Genomic DNA, 20,829 nt, shown 5'->3' on the forward strand with positions numbered 1-20,829 from the left:
AACATTCAAGATTAGTCTGGCCGCTGTATTTTGAGCTACCTGTAGTCTGCTTAATTGTTCTTCATTGGTGGAGATGAGTAGCCCATTACAGTAGTCCAGTCTACTGATTACCAGTGCCTGGACTAAAGTTTTCCTATGACAGTCTGCTAGATAGGGGAAAACCCTTCTCAAAATTCCAATGACCCCAAAGCATGATCCAGTCACCTGATTAACCTGGTCTTTAAGTATCAGGGACTGGTCAAGTCGAACCCCGAGGTTTTTTACTACCTCTTTGGGGATGGGGACAGGGCCTAGTTCGGAGGGCCACCATTCAGGTGACCATAGGAGTGGGGCCTCTCCGAAGAGCATGACCTCTGTCTTACCTACATTGCATTGTAGGCAGTTAGAGGTCATCCAATGGGATATCGCTCTCATCCCAGCAGCAAAGGTATTTTTAACTGCTGGCGTTAGTGTCTGAAAGGGGAACAGCAGTTGAGTGTCATCTGCGTATGATATTGGTGTGAACCCAAATTCTCTCACAATTTCAGCCAAAGGGGCCACATACACATTGAACAATGTGGGGCTTAGGCATGAGCCCTGTGGAACCCCCTTGGTGAGCTCCCTGGAGATGGAAAGATGGGAGCCCAGTCGAACACATTGTGAGCGGCCAGTAAGGAAGCTTTCTAGCCAGGCTAACGCAGTTCCTCCTATTCCTACCCTCTTCAGACGACTGATAAAAATATCATGAGACACCGTGTCGAAGGCAGCAGACAAATCCAACAGCACCAGAATCATAGATCCTCCTCTATCCTGTGACATCCGGATGGTATCAGTCATGGAGAGGAGAGCTGATTCGGTGCTGTGGTTTGGTCTGAACCCAGATTGAGAAGGGTCCAGACAGTCTGCTGCCTCGATGTATTTGGACAGGTGGGTATTAACATGTTTCTCAGTCATCTTACTCAGATGGGGTAGGAGGGAAATCGGGCGGAGATTTTTCAGGTCTGACCATGGCATTGCCGAATTTTTACGAATAGGGTTCACAATTGCCTTTTTCCAGACACTAGGCACGTGTCCTTCCTTGAGGGAGAGATTGATTAATGTACAAAAGCTTTGCGTAAGCTGGCTCCCTAAAGAAACTATCATCTTCACGGGCAGGAGATCATCTGGAGATCCTGATTTAATATTATTATACAGAGCTGTGACCTCAGGCAGGCTGACTTCCAGAATGATTGTAAATCCACTGCTTTCTTGCTCTGGATTCCTAAGGGAGGGGAGGTCAGCGTCATTTGTGTGATTTGAGGTTTGTATTATTTTCTGGTAGATAGATTCAATTTTATTCTCGAAGAATGCGGAGATATCATTGCATAAAATTTGTGTAAACTCATCAGGGCTTTCGTAGGCCACAGGTTTTACAAATGATTGCAGAATTTTGTGTTGTGGTGAACCTGGGTGCAGCACGTTGCTCGGCCAGCAGGTTTCCACAAAATTGTGGAGGACATCTCCGAAGAACACGATCTCTATTTTGTCCGGATTGCACCTCAGATGGTGCAAATCCAGCCAGTGAAACATCCTAGTGAGACAACGTGAAATCAGATTCCCATCTAAATCCTTACCCTGCTCGAAAGCAAACAGAAGTTGCATGTCATCTCCATAAGAGATTACTTTTGTGCCTAGGGACTCAGCGAGAATTGCCAAGGGCGTCAGGTATGTATTGAACAGGGTGGGACTGAGAGCCGAGCCCTGTGAAACGCCCACCATCAGGGGTCTGGCTTGTGTGGCTGTTCCTTTTTAACTCTACGCCAGAAGCAAGTTATATGAGAGCATGCCCATACCGTGTCAAACAAATCTGTGTCTGTGTGACCACAGCATAATCAAGTGGGATAGGTGCCAGGTTGTGAAATACATGGTATGCTGGTAGTTCAGCTTGATCAGTCTACGTCTGGAGGACATGACTATTTCCCAGGCGGCCAACCGAGCATCATGCCAAAAGGCCTCAACAAAGGAGCCTACCCATTCTTCCCACTTCTGTTGAAGAGGTAGTGAACACATCAGGTGTATTAACCGCTAATGTATGAGATCTGTGGGATGTTGGTCTCTTTCCCAATTGACCCATAAGCAGTTTGGCTTCAGGTGGGTTGTGTGCTGGGAAATCAGTTATTCCACACAGATGGAAAGCGAGGTTGTGTCGAAGCTGCGGGTATTTATGGAACTATGTGCATGATAAGGAGAACGGAATCCAAAGGTCTTGAAAAAGGCACATTTGCCCACCCTGCCTAACATCACCCAAAGTTATAATTCCAATTCTATCCCATTTCGTGAAACCCTCTAGGTGGGCAGTGTGATGTAACCACTGTCCCTCACTCCGTGGGCTGTGTCCAGTCTGTTTCTTGTCCCAGCCAAGAAATTGCAGTGCTAAATTGCAAGATTTTGAATACCACTGCAGTCACGCCTGGGAGGTGGTGTGTGAGAAAGTCACAATAAAGGAACCCCAGTATGGTGTCTATGCCTAAGCAGGAGCAGTTCTACGCAGTATGCTGGATCACCCCAGCCTCCAATCAGCCATTCGTTAATAACCAGCAGCTGGGACGCCCAGTAGCACAGTTGGATATCAGTCATCCCTAGTACCCAGTTGTATACTGATTGTCTAGCGCTAAGCAGAGTGGTCGATTTGGCCAGAGGAAGTTGTGAATCATTGTGGTAAGTTTCCTGAACAAATGAACTCAGTTTTGGAGGACGTGTAAAAAGCGGGAAGTATCATCATTATGAATAATGTCACTCTCCAAAGGAGAAAGAGCGGAAGCTGCTTCAGTCTCTGAAAGTCTGGCTTCATTTTAGTAAAGAGTGGGGAAGATTAGGGCTCTAAGTCGGGGTTTGCCAAAATATGGTCGCTTGATCTCCTAGGAGAGGGATCAGGAGGGATTTGTTCCAGTTCACTTAAAGTTCGTAGATTGTTCGTATAATCTTAGTATTTCCAGGGAACGAGGCCCGAGAGAGTGAGAGCAGGTAGGAAGAGAAGGAAATTGTCTGCATAGAACACAATCCTTCTGCCTGCCTGCCCCTCTCATTCCCTGCCTTTCATTTGCATTTGTGGTTGCAGAGAATGAGCTGTGCCAGAGTATCGATGGTTAGGGCTAAGAGGGGTAGAAAAAGGGGACATCCCAGTCTGGTTCCCCTGCCATTAGGAAAGGGGTTGAAGACTACCCCGTTCTCCTGCACTAGTAGGGGGGGTTCCGTGTATAGAAGTTTTATGTGGGTCCGAAATTGCAAACCAAAGCCTATTCACTACAGTACTTTGGTCAGGAAGGACCAGTCAACTGAGTCAAATGCCTTCTCAAAGTCTACTAGCAAAAGACCACCCAGGTCCTGTATAGAATGAAGATGGGCAAGAGCCACGTGTACCTGGCATATACAGTGACGGGTACTGTGGTTGGGCATTGTTCTAGGTGAATTAGAGTAGTCAGTGTCCATTGGAGTCTGTTGGCAAGGATTTTAGCATAAATCTTGATTTCAGCGTTGATCAGGCATATCGGTTGGTAGGAGAAGCAGGGAGTGGGTAGTTTTCCTTCCCTTGGAAGAATTACAATTGTGACCATTGTAAGTTCTGGGGTAAAGACTCCCTTGGAGATCGCTTCTACATAGAGGTCAAGGAGGTACAGGTTGAAGATCTTGCCGAATTTTTAGTAGTACTCCAAGGGGAAGCCATTATGCCCGGGATGTTTCTCAGGGTTCACACCCAGTAGCGCCTCCTGTATCTCTTAAAGTGTAATAAAGCTTTCTAGTCGGAGACCAGAGAAGGCGTGAGCGGTGGGAGCGGGGTATCGTTTATGATCGAATTGGTTTGCTCTGACTGGGGCCTAGGCTGCTGAACCTAGAGCTTTCAGTAGTATCTGATAAAGACAACCACAATCTTGGTGGATTTATGTCCATAAACACCAGAGAAATCAATAATTTTGTGAACGACCCTGGAAGCCATCTCTCTGCTAGCCAACAAGTTTGCTGTTTCCCACTCTTGTCTCCAAATTGATATATCTCCTTGTTTATGCCCTTCAGCATTGACATGCTTCATGTAGTGAGATCTGTTTCAGCAAGGCTTTGGCCAGATGTAGCCGAGGGTCCAGGGTATCTGATGGCACAGTAAGGTTTTGCCTTTCCATCTGCAATAGTTGGTCTTTGAGGGCATTTACTTGGTAGAGCCTTTCCCTTTCTTTGTATCTAAGGTAACTCAGTGTTGTGCTCCATATAAGAGCTTTCTTTGCCACCCACAGTATTCCTGACATGAGACTGTGCCCTTGTTAATCGCAAAATATGCCTGAAGCTCAGTCAGTAAATACTCAGAGCACTGAGTATCTACAAGGTACCAATTGTTAAGTCGCCAAACATAGTGTAATTTGAAATTCCCCTGGGAAGCATTGTGGTGCCCGTAAAATGGAGAACGCCAGTTGCTGGCAGTAGAAGAAAGTTTAGATGTTGTAATGTATTGTGTGTTGCTTAGGTGTGCATGTAATCTCTGTTTTTGGGGTGCTATACCCTCCTTCCGTCGCACAACGCCAATGACTCTATCAAAGACACAAGTTGCTTGGCCATTTATAGCTGACCTACTATGGGTGGTAGTGAGGAATCACTGGCTGGAACTCGGGAGGCATTAAAGTCTCCTCCTATCATTGTGGCTCATGTGAGAAATTCGGGTTAGTCTCTTTTATTTCCTGCAGTGGAGAAGCAGGTAGCTAAGGCACTATGTGAACACTCAGGAATTTAGTGTTTCCCCTTGAGTATCTTGAGATGGTGGAGGTCACCACCAGCAGGAAGAAGGTCTTACACAGAAGGATTATAACTCCTCTCGTACCTGTCGTGGAAGACCATATCATATCCAAAGTGCTTCAGACCATCAGGTGGGTCTCCTACATCAGTAGGACAACATGCGTGAAACATTTGGCATAGCGAATGACTACCCTCCTTTTAATGCGGTCTCTGTGCTGATGACATTCCAGGGCATAATCGTGAAGTGTGTCATGGGGGTTTTAAGAAGAAATTATGGAGGTTGTTAAAGGACGTGGGTATCTAGCTTGGTGGGCACAGAAGGTGTGAGTGCCATGAGCAAGAGAATGTGAGCATCAATGTTAGACATGCTGTGCATGACTGTGGAACAGAAATAAACAACAAAAACATAAAAAACTACCACTCCGCCATCTGCCCCTCTCCCTATACTTCACCCATCACAGCATCTGTCGCCATGAGATACCCTATAACATAAACCATTCGAACAGTTTGGGCAAAGGCACTGCCTGTGACCTCTTCCTTTGCAGGATATGATGTCAGGGCCTAGTATTGTTCTACTTTTTTGGATCACTGTAGCATGTCTAATAGTGGGGTAAACTAGTGGAATCCCTGGGGCACCCTGAGCCCCAGTCATAAGGCGCTAGGGCGGTTTCTCTGCTGCAGGTTAGCCAGTAAAGAGTGGTTTGGGACTGGAGTGCGAGGAGTTTCGACCCAGCTGAGATCTCTTCCCACTACGGCAGCGGGTCTTCCAGGGTTGGAGGATTCAGAGGTGCTTTGTTTGCATCTCTGTTTTCTTCTGGACCCTGATCACCGACGCAGTCTTTGTGGTGTCCAGGGCAGGAGTGGCCGTAGCGGGCACCTTGCATTCCCCATTGGGCCGCCAAAGTGGGGGTCGGTTTTAGACCCCTCGTGGGCCGTTTTTGTTACCAGTGGCCGGTTTTGTATGATCGCCCCTCCAGCAACAAAAGCAGCACAAAGCTTTGCACAAGCGGACCCCACACGCGGGCCATTCGAGCTTTTTGCCAGGGACGGTTTTGGTTCCCAGTCCGATCCTGGTGGTGTCCAGGGGCGGCCTTCGGCATGTGCAAGCTGTGCACCTCCACAGGGCCACCAAACCCCAGGGGCCACCACGCCAATATATATCCTGAATATAATAATCCTCTGAGGATGGATACATATTTGCGTGGCGGCCCCTGGCAGGGATTTGACGGCCTGTTCCGTTTCCAAACACCATGACCCTCCCCCCCCCCCCCCCCCCCCCCCCCCCCCCCCCTCTTCAATGGCCTCCTCGCTCCGCCCCGCCCGGACCCCTTCTTCCCGGGCCCCATACCTACGCTCCCTGCCCAGGGCCACCATGAGCCTAGAGCCGCCCCTGTGGTGTCTGTCAAGTGCATGAATTATGGCGCCCTGGTTGAGATGCGCCATGCTTTTGAGATATTCGGCCTTTCAGTCACCCATTCTGAGGCCTCTTCTGAAGTTTCAAATAAGTGCGTTTTTCAATTTGTAAGTACTCTGTTTGGCTGGAAATATGAGCATATACTGTATTTTCGAGGCACAGAGTTATAGGACCTCCGCCCTTGTTGGACAGCCCTGGCATAGTCAGGAAATATCAAAATGTGGATGGGTTCAAAGGTGAGGCTCTCTGGCCTGGGGAACTTTTACCCCATTGGTTAGAGCATACCCAGGAGTCATCATTCACACCCACTAGCTAGTGCCAGGCATAATTGAAGTATCCACTTCAGAAAACTTCCTGGACCTGTAGAAAATAACTGGACCTGCTGTCTGTGTCCTGAGAAAATCCCTAAAGGACTGGACCTGCTTCCTCTATCACCTTGGACAAAGAAGTGGACTCCAAGGGTCATGAGGTTGACCTCCTGCTGTCAGGGGTATAATACACGCCCCTGCACCCCCTGTGGTGTGGGGGGGGCTTAGCTTTACCTGCGGTTGAGCCCCCCCATCCCCTGACTTGTAACCCCAATGGAGGGAGGCCCTCTGTGCACAGTAAGAGAAGCAGCACCCTCCTGGCTACCGTCTGATCCATGGGAAGATCCAGCACAGAGCCTTTCTTGACTGAGCACTTAGTATTGTTAACATTGTTGCTAAACGGAAAACCTGGCGAAAAGACAGCCCAGTGTTTCAGGAAGTATGCATGTGAACAGAAAAGGAACTGCAACAGAATCAGAGAAGGTGAAAGGAGGGAAGAGCGGGTAAGTGGAGTCTACATACATACAAGTGAGTTGTGGGGACAAAGTGTGGGCACGAGTGAGGTGAAAGAGACCGCAGTGACAGACAGTTGTTAGAGGGATAATGAGGGCACTGAGAAAAAGCAGAGGCGAGAGAGACACTTTTGGTACAATTGTGAGGTAACAAATGGACATTTGTGAGAGAGGAAGGGACAGACAGCTGTGAGAGAGAGAGAGAGGGAGGAGATGTGTGTTTGGGAGAGAGCAACAGGCAAGACCTGAGAGAGGCTGAATAGCAGTCCAGTGAGAAATAGGTGATGGAGACACATGATAAAAAGATACCTGAAAGTGAGCGGAAGGCAGGTGAGAGAGAGAGAGACAAAGGTTCAGACAAGTGAGAGAGCGGTGGGTGAGTTAGCTAAGAGACTTTTAGGTTTAAAGCATTTTATTGATACACTTACAAAAGGAAATAAAGACCGCTATCGCCAAGATTTAGTGCAGTAAAATAACCATATAGGTGCGCCACCAGCTCGTAGAAGTTCTGAGGAGACAAAGAGAGACAAAGGTGAAGAAAAGAGGGTTGGAGATTGGTGATAAAGAGACAGACGTGAGAAAGGTTTATATGAGAGGGCCAGAAAGATGCAAGGTAGATGATAAATAAACAGAGATCTGAGGAGGTGAGTGTGAAAAAGGGCAAGACATCCACATGTGATAGACAGCAGAGAGAGAGAAAAGAGGAGACAGACGAGCGCTGATAACACTTAGGATGAAAAACAGCTGAGACGGGGAGGCAGAGAGATGCGAGATACTGAGGTGATAACAGAGATACGTGAGAAGTACAGCAAAGGTAGATGAGGATACTTAAGAAAGAGCTGAGAAAGGAACTGCTTAGAGAAAGAGAGGGAAACAGATACAAGAGATGACAAAGACATAGACAGGTCAGAAAAAGACAGCTGCGAAAGACTGGGAGGCAAGAGAATAGAGAAAGACAGCTCAAAAGATATAGTTTGGCATGTTGAGACGAGAGAAAGGCGATAGCAAGCTACGGCAGAGTACAGCTGATAGATAGTGAGGTGGTAAAGATATATAGGTAGGTGAGGTGAGAAAGAAATAACTAAGAGGGAATAAAGAGGTAGGTAAAAACATAGTTGAGAGGGGGAGTCAGGTGAGGGAGGTAATAGAGAGAGAGAGGCGAGGAAGCAACAGCTCAGAGCAGGAGACACGTGAGATCAGAGCTGATAAAGATACAGAAAACAGAGGGTAGATGAGAGGTGTGAAAGATGGTGGCTGCTGGCATGTACCGAGGGTGGGGGGGCACAACTAAAAAAGAATAAAATTGGCTTGCATTTCTTTCTTCAACGTACGCCTTCCTTCTCATTCCGGTGTCTTCTGTAAGCACCGGAACCAGCATGAAAGCAGCTCCAGGATTGGATAGAGCGGACTCTCTAAGCACTCCTGAGAGCACTGGAGGCCTGCGCTCTCTCTAGCTCAGCTACCTAAAACAGCTGTGCTAGTGAACTTTAAAATGCGCATGTTTGGCTGGCCGGGCCAAGACAACCGGCTAAAGAGACATGCCCATTTTAAAGCGCATAGATGTTTGCTGCTGCCACTCAGCAGTGCTGTTCACCCCTTCCTCAACCGCCGCCCTCCTCTCCCCCCGCTCCCCCCCCCCTCGTCCTGAGACTTAGTTCAGGATGTGTTGCTAAAAAATAAAACGATAATAAATCAACTTTATTATCGTTTTTCTTTCAGCTCTGGGGCTTGTAGGGCTGCGCTCCTCCTTTCAAGTGGAGGAACTGCCCCTAGAAAGATGAGATAGTGCTTGAGAGAGGAGGGGTGCGACAAGACAGGGAAGATGTGAGGGACAGCACAGAAATTAGACAACTGAGGAAAGAGATGGGGAGAGCAGAGATACAGGGAGAGAAGGAAGGGTAAAGAAGAGTGACAATGGAGAGAAATGTAAGGATGTTCACTTCACAAGATACATTCATAATCTGACAGCATAAAGGGCATTGTGTCATGGTGAATTTGTATACATGCATATGAAGAGTGTAACCAACTTCAGATCGTGGAACAAAGAAATGCCAGTCCAACCAGTTTTGAGTACATCTGTACTGATCTATATTCTCCTGACATACAAAGACAAGAGGTTCCATAGTATGGCTGTACAGGAGATAGAAGAGGCTCCACCGTAATTATTTTTGAGGTACCTGGGTGAAAAGTCACATTTGAGTGAATGGACTCCATTGTTTTCTAGGGCAAATTCTTATGAAGACTCTTAAGATAGAAAAGCGTTTGTCCCAAACCTCTCTATGGACCAAGCAATTTCTTTAATCGGGACATCAATTGATAGCCTGTAAATCTGTCCTGATGCTATCCCCATAAGAAGGGCACTGACATTGACATTTTCTAGAAAAAATGATTGCCCTGATAGGTAGGGCCCTCTTTGTTAAGATCATGAATAGAAGGACATTTCTGGCTTCTCTACCATACAGCTTTTTAAAACGACCGAAAACTATGAATGCAGAGAGTTGATAGTCAATATGTACCTAGGTTCTTAAATGATAGGCTGATTAATGGCCAAAGGATCCCTAACCGTGAAAAGAAAGGTGGATATGGACCATCATTTTCTAGTTGTTAAATTTCAGTTTTTCTTTATCCTCTCTACCTTCCTCCAGATGAGCCAGCAGTTGATTGTCATCTGCATAGAGCAGTAAGTCCAACTCAAACATCCTAATGAGTTTTTGATTTAAAAGTAATAGAACTTTTGTGGAACTTTGAGGGAGCAATCGTGGAGCCTTGGTCAAGTACTTTATACCCTGAGAACACAAATTCTGATGGGTAAACTCAGGGCATTACCACACTAACCCCCATTCTGAGGTGTGTAAATCTGAATGATGCCGCAATAGTGCACTCAGTAAACAGAGAGCCTATATGATTGGTATTTGTCACATGTTCTGATACCATCCAGGGGTGCACAAGAGCTATAGAAAGCCTTTTTAGGAAACTTCTGATGACCTGGATTTTCCCTCAGTCTGACTCATCGGTCCTCGCAGCCATCTGATCCCCGCTATCCATTGCTGGTTCTTCTGTTTGCTCAGCGCCAAGATGCTCCTTCCGGAGCGATAGCCGCGCTATACAAATTCCAATAAATATCAAATATCAAATAATGAGGCCCTTTGAAGAGAGAAGATGACAGGTGGGAGGTGAGGATAAAGGAAATACAGCTGAAGTGAGTGACAACTGTTGGGTGATCATGCACTATGCCTTAACCAAACCTTCTATACATAATAGTAATCAAAACAACCCACGTGAAATATCATCATCCATTTGAGAATTGGGTAGTGAGGGGAGCCAAACTAGGTTTTGGAACGATCCCTTAAAGGCTGATCTTCAGATATAGTGTTCCATGCACCTTGCTGATCCTGCGTATGTTTTCTCACTCACCGAAGTAAAGTTTAATCAGCCATGCAAAAGATGCATTGAACCTGGTGTACATCTCTTCTGCCAGAATGTTTAGGCCAGGTTTAGGGACAGGAAAAAAACCTGTAATGGTCCCCACACCTGGGGAGACAAATCCATGGGTGTTGGGGTCATTAGTTTTTTATTTTTCAAAAACAAACTCCTCCTTTCGAAGATTGATTTGAAAAGCAAAAAAAAGGTAAAGGTTTGGCCTTTAAAACCAATGTGATAACGGTTCCCTTCAATGTCCAAAGATGTCTACTGGTTGGTGGTTATCTCTAAATTTGGTGAGTTAACACGTTCAGTGCTCATGACGAGCTCTGCTCGTCATGAGGCACGGTCGCGCTGTGCTCATGACGAGCTGAGCTCGTCATGACCGTTGCGCCGCGCCCACGTGGGGATCATTCCCCTGCTGTGCTGGGCGTTCCATTGGAACGGGCGTGGTCGTGACGAGCTCAGCTCGTCATGAGCACAGTACCACCGTGCTGCGAGCACCGTGGCGCTGCTGGGGAATTATCCCCGCGGGGACGGGGTTAAGTACCATTGAGATGGCAGAAGTAAAGTCCTACACCATCCCGACAGACACTACTCCGTCCTCAAAACATTAAATCAGACTCCTAGATATGCCCACTCAGAGTGAAATTAACAAAATAGGTTGTTTTTTAGGATTTCCCTAAAAAATTGAGTAATCAGACATTTGGTGAAGCTGGCAAGAGAGCGCATTCCATAGTTTAGGGCCAAAAATCCCGAAGACTCCCCTTCCACAGCAGGATTTACTAATGTGTGGAATTTTGAGCTTGAATAAAGAGCCTGATCTGACACATCTAGTAAGAATGTGAACGGGAAATCAGATCAGATAAAAAGGTAATACTGGTTAGTTAGAAGACCCACTGGATGAATCACCATAGTTAGTGGGGGATCCTCTGTTTGATCATGCGCCAGTGCAATTAGCGTTGAGCAGCAGAGACATGAATGTATTTACACAGTTCACAGTTGAGCTCGATCTCCATAGTTTTGATTCTTTGGAGCTTCCTAAGCTGTGCCACAGATTGAGTGGGGTGTATGAAATTTCCATAGTTGAAGCAGGCTAGGATCATTTGCCTGACTATAGGGCTTGCTTCTCTTGTGGACTGGAAAGTAACTCCTTCAGAGTGGAGAAGCAAGAAACACATTGCTCAGACTTTCTGAAATCTTGTAGTTGAAAGTGAGTTCTTGATCGAACTATACGCTGTATTTCTAGCTGTAGCTGCAGGGGCAAGAATGTCTTGCAGTGAGGCAGGACTACAGCCTCTCATACCAGATTGAATGGTCTTCATTAATCACCAGGCTCACCATCTTGTTCTAGTTGAGGTTAAAATAGTTCAGGAGGGGGCTTAAATGCCCTGATTCTATTAAATCTTTCCACCACATTTGATGCGATGGAACACTCCACCTTGATCCTGAGATTAAGGGAGGTAGGATCAGTTGCTTCATAAACAAGAGTTCATAAGCTGTGGCCTGGCATCCATTGCAGTCCAACTTTATTCAATTGTAGATGGCTCTTAATTATCTACATTGCTATTCAGCATCTTCTTGACTTATGAAGCAACATAAGCATCATGATTGCCAGGCAGTGTGTATGCTGATAATGCACACCTTGTTGTTAGGCTGAAGAAGAGGCCCCTGATTCTTTACAAAATGTAAACCTATGTCTACTAGACATCAAAGCCTATATGGGTCAGAATTTCTAAAAACGTAATGGAAACAGAGCAAGGCTGCTAGTATTGGTAATGATATGGAGTATTGACAAGCTCCTATCTGGCCAACCTTTCTTGCCTTCAGCCCATTCCCGTGGGCAGGGTGAAATCAGTGGGGTTCTGTATTGACAGTGCTGTATTGCTCAATGAACACATTAATGCCATATTATCCTGAAGCTCCTATGTTTGCACTTGCTAAGGAAAATGCTTCTGTTCATTTTCATGCCCTTACATAAACCACGTATTCTTCCTTGCCTTGATTATTGTTATGGCTTGTTCCTTTAAAAATCAAATGTCATCTTACTTCTAGGTCCTTCAGGTAAAACGGTTGAGCAACTGCCATTTTTTTCAAAACCTTTTGGTCAGAATAGCAGCAGGGTTAAGAACATTTGGTCTGACTGAGGCCAGGAGAATGCTTCACTGGCTTCTGGTGAAGCAAACCGCTAAGTGTAAAGTGGCCTGCATCACGAATGAGGTCTTCTATGATATTTACAACTGAGCCTTCAAAGACCACCTCACAAAATATGTACCTCACATACTCTAATGTCTTGCACTCAAAAGTGCTTCCATGTGTCTAAAATACAAATGCACAGGCAAGAGAATGTGATTTCACTTACTTTGTCCCTGTTAGCATTTACCTTGCATTAGAGATCCACCCAGATTGTGCATCCTTCTATCTTTCACAGTTATCACCAGTGACCACATACACAAGAACATGAGAGCAGTGTTACACACTTGGAAAAGGGAATGTAATAATAGGAATAAAAACTGATGCTGGATTCCACCAATCAGACTAGTCAGTTCTTCTGAACACTGAGGTTGTGTAGTGTGCTGTCTAAATGGCAATAAGAGATATCTTTAGTTACTAAATTGTAACTTTAAATGGCTCTATTTGAGTGATATGTCTGTGTAATCATCCCTCTGTACTTTGGTGTGGAACTTGTTATTCCTGAAAGTAAACATTCGAGTGATGAGTATCTTAAATTTGTGTTTATCTCTTTGCGAATTGGATAGCTACCTCACCTTTAATCATCACACATTCTCTCTGAAAGATGAGTTATAGTTTCTACTTTAATTGTGTGCCACTGTAAATTAATTCACGAGCAATATCTTATAATTCCTTACTTGACAACACATATACACATTGGAACTACGAACACTTAACATAATGTTCATAAATGCTTAACATTTGCAACTTTTTTTGAACTTAATAAGACTTCCTGTTCTGTCAAAGGAAAGCCTTTTGTGATAGTGGCAGCCCTAAATCAAAACAAAAGTTCAATATAAAGGATCAAATAGTTCAAAACGTGTTCATGACTCTACTTCAGAATACTTCTCAGCAATCCTAATGTCCTTTTAAGATCTCCAATGGGAAGCAACAGTTCTATACAAAGACAATCGTAGCTAGGTGTAGCAAAGTTCTGGCTTCAGCAAAATAGTATAACGATTGAGGGAAGTTATACCCATATATCCAAGATGGCCGCTGCATCTTCAAAGCCTCTTCATGGGACATGTAGTTTGGTATTGTCTCTTATTGTGTTCTCCATGCATGTAAAATCTCTCTCCAGACAACATTGGCATTCTGCAGGGCTACCAGCCTCTCCTTCCCTGGGTGGACTCCTTGTGAGTTGGATTGAAGGATTGTGCTTCCTCTCTTTCTGAGTCCTAGACCGTAAGCCATGTCTCCAGCCGTGCTCCCTGACAGCCCACTACTCTGTACTTAACTTCTCCAAACTGTCTGACAGTGGGAAAGTCATGACTTGTTTAGGAAGACTGATACGTTTTTTAGGTCCCGCAGACCTGCGTTGCAGCGTATGTGCGCTGCTCACTCTTCGAGGCTTCTTGTAATCAATTTACTTTCAGAAGCGGAGTGCAGGCTCCGCCCCCTGTTTCTATTGTCCTGCGTCATCCTCCATGCTAAACGCTGGCTTCACATTGTAAGTGAGGCTTTTTAGTCCATCCTGGTTACCACCCTGTCCAGTTTTAGCCCCGCCCACCCGGACTGACTAATACCCATTCTTGACTAATACCGAGATAGTGTAGTTGGCCCGATGCATCAACTTAAGTTGAATGAGTTTAAATCTCGAGCGGAACGCTGCATCGCGGGGGGAGGCCAATGCCTCCCTCCATTCGTCATTATCCAAGTCTCTTAAGTCGTCTGCCCACTTTGTACGTATTTTCTCATGAGCATCTGGAGTATGATTGAGGATTTTACGGTAGGTCAATGAGATGGCTCTCTCCGGGAGATAGTCATCCAACAATTTACCTTCCAGAGGCAAGGAGACCGGCCTGGAGATAACAAAAGGTTTCCCTTTAATGTAATTAGTAGTCTCTTTGCAGATCGCTAAACGGAATCACTCTACTCTACACCCACATTTCTCCAACTTTCGAAAGACCAATCAAGTCCCATTTATCAAACCCTGGTTCTTTCGATAACATTCCTAACCGGTCTGTTTCCAATAGCTGAGTAACTTGCATTATTTTGTCTTTCCACCCCAGAGTGTGCGTTTCCTTTTGCCATAAAGCTACTGTAGAGGATGCAGGAGTGAATCTAGGCACTTACCGTATCCCCCATAGAGCGCCTTTAGATAAGTGCCAGGAAGCATATTGTGCCTGTCCATTCTGTAAGCAGGGTCCGATATGGGTCGATGGACCAAGTGATTTAAAACAACTAATTGTGAGGCTCAATAGTAAGATCTGATATCGGGTAGGGCACAGCTTTCCAAACTGTGTGGCTTGACACGTTACTGTGTCGCGACCCACACGTAGGTGTGTCGCGCGATGCGGCAACGTCTGCCGGCTGATATTAGGGGAATGCGACTCGAGTCCCCTCACTCAGTGATCGGGACGTGCACACGACGTGCAAGGCGGAAGGCGGAGCAGATGCGGAGCAGAGCCTCGTGGTCAGGAGCTCGATCCCGGTATCCGGAGACTCAGTGGGTGTGGTAGTTTTGCAGCGAGATCCGGATCCTACAGTGGGTGCGAGGTTTACTTCCTGACTCTGCACTGATATGACTAATTAGCGTGTATCCCAGGTAGTGATAGATTTTAATGATCGTGCAGTCGTTGGAGGTCGAATTATGTGCCTGTTGGCATTAGGCGATTTCTGAACTGAAACGTTATTTCATTATTTAGGCCCATGATTCTTTTATGTAGCTGATGTTTTTGAGGTGTTTATTACATTCTTGCTTTCTATATTGATCTTTGTTCATTAATATAAACGGATTTAAACATATCTATGTATAGCGAGCCTCTGAATAATGAGGTTTCTCTAACCTCGTTACAGCATTTTTTCATTGGCAATGTAAAAGCAAATTCCCCTATTGTTTGTTTGTTACACAATTATGTCTGTACAGTCAGAACTGTATCATTTGCTACAAATTTCTAAGAAAGTAGAAGTGTTGTGGGCAGTCACAGCTGACCTCTACGCCCCCAATGTGCCTCCTGCCACATCCCATTCTTAGGGCCATCTTCCCAGTTGGACTTCTCTTGACGTGGCAGTGAATACATTTCCAGAGTTTAGTTCAAAAGCAAACAGTTAAGTAAAAAAAAAAAGGTTAATGCCACCAGTTAATGATAAATGATAGCCTGAGTATGAATGGTGTGATGCAGGACACCCACTGTATTAAACACACAAAATATTGTGATAATTGAAACTTAACCCCTCTTTTTAAACTTTGTGTGGGGGGTTGTGTGTGTGGGGTTGTGTGGGGGGTTGTGTGTATGGGGGTGTGTGTGTGTGTGGGGGGGGGTTGTGTGTGGGTGTGGGTGTGGGGATGTGTGTGGGGTTGTGTGTGTGTGTGTGAGGTGTGGGTGTGTGGGGTTGTGTGTGTGTGGGGTTGTGTGTGTGGGGGTTGTGTGTGTGTGGGGGTTGTGTGTGTGGGTGTGTGTGCGGGGTTTTGAGTGTGTGGGGGGGTTGTGTGTGTGGGGTTGTGTGTGTGTGGGTTGTGTGTGTAGGTTGTGTGTGTGTGGGGGGGGGGATTATATTATTGTTTCATGCACAATCCTAACCTTGCTTACTCAGTTTTGCCAGTCACTGGCTTTGTTAGACCAGATTAACAATTGCTTCATTAACCTTCCTGCTTTTTCCAAATTTGCTTAAAAATGCACCATTTGTCCACGACTTTTTCAAATAGTGGGCAAATGGGGTTCGGGCTCACACGCTCCGCTCGCTCGTGCTACCGTGTCCCTGAACATTTTTTCACAAAAACGTGTGTCACCAACATGCAAAGTTTGGAAAGCTGTGGGGTAGGGCAATACCGCCATCATACCAGCTTGTCAATTTTGAGAGTCCGATACGGGGAGTTCCCTGGTTCCAAAGCAAGGCACGTACTTCAGAGTCGATAAACTGAAAATACTGCGGTGAGACTAAATATGGCATATTTTACAGGGCATACAGAAAGCGCTGTAGTGCCTTCATCTTGCAGAGGGCAGCTCTACCTAAAAGCTTAAGGGGTAGCGATTTCCAATGGTGTATATCTGATTTAAGGCGATGCAAGGGGGCATCAATTTAAGTTTGTGGAAAGCAGAGGAATCCGTCGTAATATATATTCCTAAATATTGAAAGCGTCTATCACTATTTGGGCGTCGCAGCCTCCCGGTAAATCCGGAGCGTTTCCTCTCAAAACATAAATCAGGGATTTATCCCAGTTAATAGTGTAACCGGAATATTTTTGGAAAAGAGCAAAGATGTGGAACCCTCGTCGAATAGAAAAGGGTGGTCTAGCCAGGTACAGCAAAATGTAGAGTGAAATCTTGTCCGTCCAATCCAACGACCAATTAAGGCCCCTAACAAGAGGGTCTCCCCTTATCCAGATCTTTCCTATACAATTTTGTGTGATAGTTTGATAGCCTAGAGGTATGTTTTCATGCAACACTGGAGCCATGTCATCAGCAAACCATGATTCAGATATGACGAGTAAGTCAGGTTGCGTATCAATGATAAGGTCATAGATGTGATGCTTGTTCTGTGAGAGTGATTGAGCATTTATTAGTAGGCAGTTTAGAGAATGTGTTTTGGTGATGGTGTGACTTAGTATTTGTAGAAAAGTGAGCAGTGTTTTGGGGAATTGTAGTATCTGTGACCTTAATGCTGGGATTAGCTGTATGAGGATAGCAATAGTGTTGCTGTTCTGTAGTGTATTCCTTATCCAGCGGACGAAGAAGTCATTTTGATAGGTCTGCATGTGTAGGCGGTGGAGATGGTGGTTGAGAGCTGTAGTTTTTGTAGAGTAGCCTTCTTGTGCAGTAAGCCTGGAGATGTAAAGTTGTGAAGAGTGGCATGTTGCTTATGTTGTTTGCGTCTGTTTAGGGTGGAAGGTGTATTGGTTAGGTGTGGTAGTGCAGCATGTAGGTCATGTTGTAAGGTTCTAAATTGTCCAATGGGTGACAGGCAGTTAAAAGAGAGTTGCTGTATATAGGTTTAGGGAAAGAGCAAAAGCTTGGCATTGAAGTTGGTTTAGGGTGTGTATTAGTTGAGATTTCTGTAGACCAGCACAAGTTATGTATCTTCTGTTACTGCATGAAGAGAGAAACACTGATTGTTGGACATTTTTTTTTAATATTTAAAAGTGATTTTTTCAGTTCTAACCTGTTAAGGTGTGGATCAATTTTTAAATATGGCTGCTAAAAGTGATTAGATATCTAATTATTGTTACGTGAATCTCGCAGTTTAGATTGACTGTAGCTGATCGTTTTGCCTAGGCATATTAGCCATAATGTTTTATGAAACAATGTTCTATGAAATGTTGTTTGTTATTTGATGTATTTTTATTTTTCATTTTTTGTTATTTGCATTGCACTGGTTTTATGAGTTTAACCGAAATAAAACTAATGATTGATTGATAGATATGGTGCTGTCTTGATGTTTATCTGTCGAGATGAAATGTCAGCGGCATGCTTGGGCTGTTGCGCAGGAGGGCAAGTGAAATCTCTAACTTGCTGATGTTGGGATAGATATTTGGTTGGCAAGGTCATTTAGTTTGAACCATGTTTTGATATCTTGCTAGGTCTGAGCAGCAGTTTAACTGCATGCTTGTGCTGTTCAGGGGTTGCGGGTGAGAGGGCACTTGACCTTCGTCAATGTCGGCACACAGTCTGCTGGCATGATGAACGCATTTCTGATATATCTTGAGATTTGGCTCGGTCGTGACGAGTTGTCAACTGGCATCTGTGGGTATGTTCTTGGGTGACCACAATTGTGGTACGATTTGGCAGAGTTGGAAATGTTCTAGCTCTGGAGAGCATTCTGATGCAAGTTGGCGGGTTGAGGTGGTGATGTTGGGAAAGTATAAATGTAGTTGACATGGCTTAAGATAGTATCATGCCATAGTGGGACAGTCGAGAGCAAGTTCCACTAATTGTTCATGTTGTTTAAGTGGTACAGAATGTTGGGTATTATTGGCTCTGGTCTTTACCATCAAAGTGAGGGATGGAGGGTATAAGTAAAAGGTTGTGAATATTATTGCTCAGAAGAAGGAATAGATGGCGGAGAAAGCTGTGATGCAGGGCAGCTTCGGAGGTCGGCGCAGACAGGGGAATGCTTTAGTGCACAATTACACAACCCCAATGGCTAGGTTGTTAAGGAACAATATCGGTGCTTGAGGCAGATACGAGTACCATAAGGGTAACAGGAAGGCCAGGCATGGTGCAAACTCACCTCAGATGTTATCCTAGAAGAGCCTAGCCAGCTCCTTGAATTTAGGTGATGCTTTGTCTTTACACTGAATGATCTGGCAAGTTAGGCAGCAGAGACCTTGAGGCTCTTATGCAACTCAGTCCGTTTGAACAACTGCTCCACAGATTTTTAATCAACTGGTCATTTTAAAGTACAATATGGCAGTTCGGGTTTACTCCTCTCCTTGCTTGGCAGTTTAGCTCCCCTTTTTGTGGTCGCATTACCACAGAAAGATGTTCCAGAGGCTAGGGTTTATCCAACAGAAAAGGAATTGTGCAACCAATAAGGTTGTACTTCTGATTATCAATATGGTAATGGTAAATTGTGTTTATATATCGCTTACTGCACCTAGTGAGGCATTGAAGCGCTTTGCAGCCAGCAGGACCCTACTTCAGAGCCCAAGATTGGAGGTTAGTAGTAATAGCCCCAACATATGAAGAGAAATACATGCAAATAATCTAACCAATGGCAATTGCTCAGGGTAGCCTTCTAACACATTGTTCTTTGCCCACTGTACCGCTCTAGGCAAAGTATAACTGACCCTGCTCCTCATGGGAGACCATCCCAAATCTGCCAGATGAGGCCCATTTGTCTAGGGATCAGAAGCAAACTCAAACCGGCTTCAACTAAATAGACCTCATCATCACTGAGGTTTAGCTTGGATTCAGTGTCATACTGAGCAAGTGACCCATGTCTGGGCATGCTCTTGGCCACTTATGGCGTTACATAATACTTAAAAATGCTACTCCGAGTGACTTCCTGTGGTTAGACTATTTTCAACCATTTCTACTATTATCACCTTTGTGTGTTTTATGTACTTGTGATAGCTGACATCTCTGCAATGGAATGTAGAATTAATTTCAAGCCAGATGAAGTATGAGTTACTCGGTTGAAGAAGGCAGTATTTAAACCACTTTGGGGAAATGATAGGCCACTAGAGCCAACTAAAGTGCATACATGCTTGTCTTGAGATTCAAAACATTTCTCCAGTCAATAAGATGTGCCTTTTTGCCTTGTTCTAATCTTGATATTCTTTTCCAATAAGGTAGCAAATATCACGCTGGTCAGAAAGAACCAAAATTGACATCAAGACCTGACTGCTGAAGCCACACCACTCGATTTTGTGTATGGGTTTTCAAAACAAACTTTTAAGAAACTTCTGGACTTTTGACTCCTTTTAAAAAATGTATTTATGTTGCAAATAAGACTTGTGAGAGTGTTGTCATTGCATGTGGCATCCATGCTTCTTTCTAAGCGCTGGAGGTAGTCGATGATTGCTAAAATCTTGTACTTCGTTAATAAATGTGCATTGTTTATTTCATGTTAGGTGCGTTACTGGTCTTACTTTCAAATGATGATGCTTGGTTATTGACTTAAATTGTAACACATTCTGCTGCACAGCCTTGTTCAACACACAGAACCTTTATATTTTTCAGATTTGACCATGGATCTTGCTGGGCTACCGCTGCCTTTCAAAGGACCAGACATGGAACTCTCTCAGAAGAAGCTCAGGTAGGAGTTGGTTATTGTTTGAATAAACCTTTAAAGGGATACTTCAGTCTTATTCTTTAGGATTTAAACCAATACCTACTTCAGATCTAATGGGCGCTTTTATTTCAAAACGTGGCCAAAAGCGTTACCCAAAAATCAAAGTGGAAGATCCTTTCTTTTTTTTTTTAAACACACTTTATTGATTACCGCCATGTAACACATATATCATACAAATGCTCTTTTAGATACAGTCTTTTGTTTTACCCCCATGCACAGTACAGATATATATAAGCATTTAATTTCCTTTACCCTGTGTGGGAGAAAGGCGTATAAAGTCATGGTCAAACAGGAAGTACAACCAACCCAGAGGGGGTATACTGTATCTTCAGTGGCCCATCATCATTGTGTGTATGTATATCCAACCAGTGAAAACTTATACAAATCCTGTTTCCTGCCCACCCATCCCACCCCATCCCGCTCCTGGTCAGTCCCATGCCAACTTCCACAATGGTTGCAGGGAGTCAAC

The 20,829-nt window shown here is 44.8% G+C and overlaps 1 protein-coding gene across 2 annotated transcripts in view; it reads left to right on the forward strand.

The window, feature by feature from the left end:
* Positions 1–20,829, forward strand: part of INPP5K (inositol polyphosphate-5-phosphatase K) — a 425,899-nt gene that overhangs the window by 38,945 nt on the left and 366,125 nt on the right. For both annotated transcript variants that reach the window (XM_086955215.1, XM_086955214.1), the window contains exon 2: positions 20,249–20,324. In XM_086955215.1, coding sequence (XP_086811341.1) covers positions 20,257–20,324 — 68 coding nt within the window. In that variant the 5' untranslated portion in view covers positions 20,249–20,256. The remainder of the gene's footprint in view (positions 1–20,248; positions 20,325–20,829) is intronic.

The sequence above is a fragment of the Lissotriton vulgaris genome, chromosome 2_1 (assembly GCF_964263255.1).
Source record: "Lissotriton vulgaris chromosome 2_1, aLisVul1.2, whole genome shotgun sequence".
NCBI lineage: Eukaryota > Metazoa > Chordata > Amphibia > Caudata > Salamandridae > Lissotriton > Lissotriton vulgaris.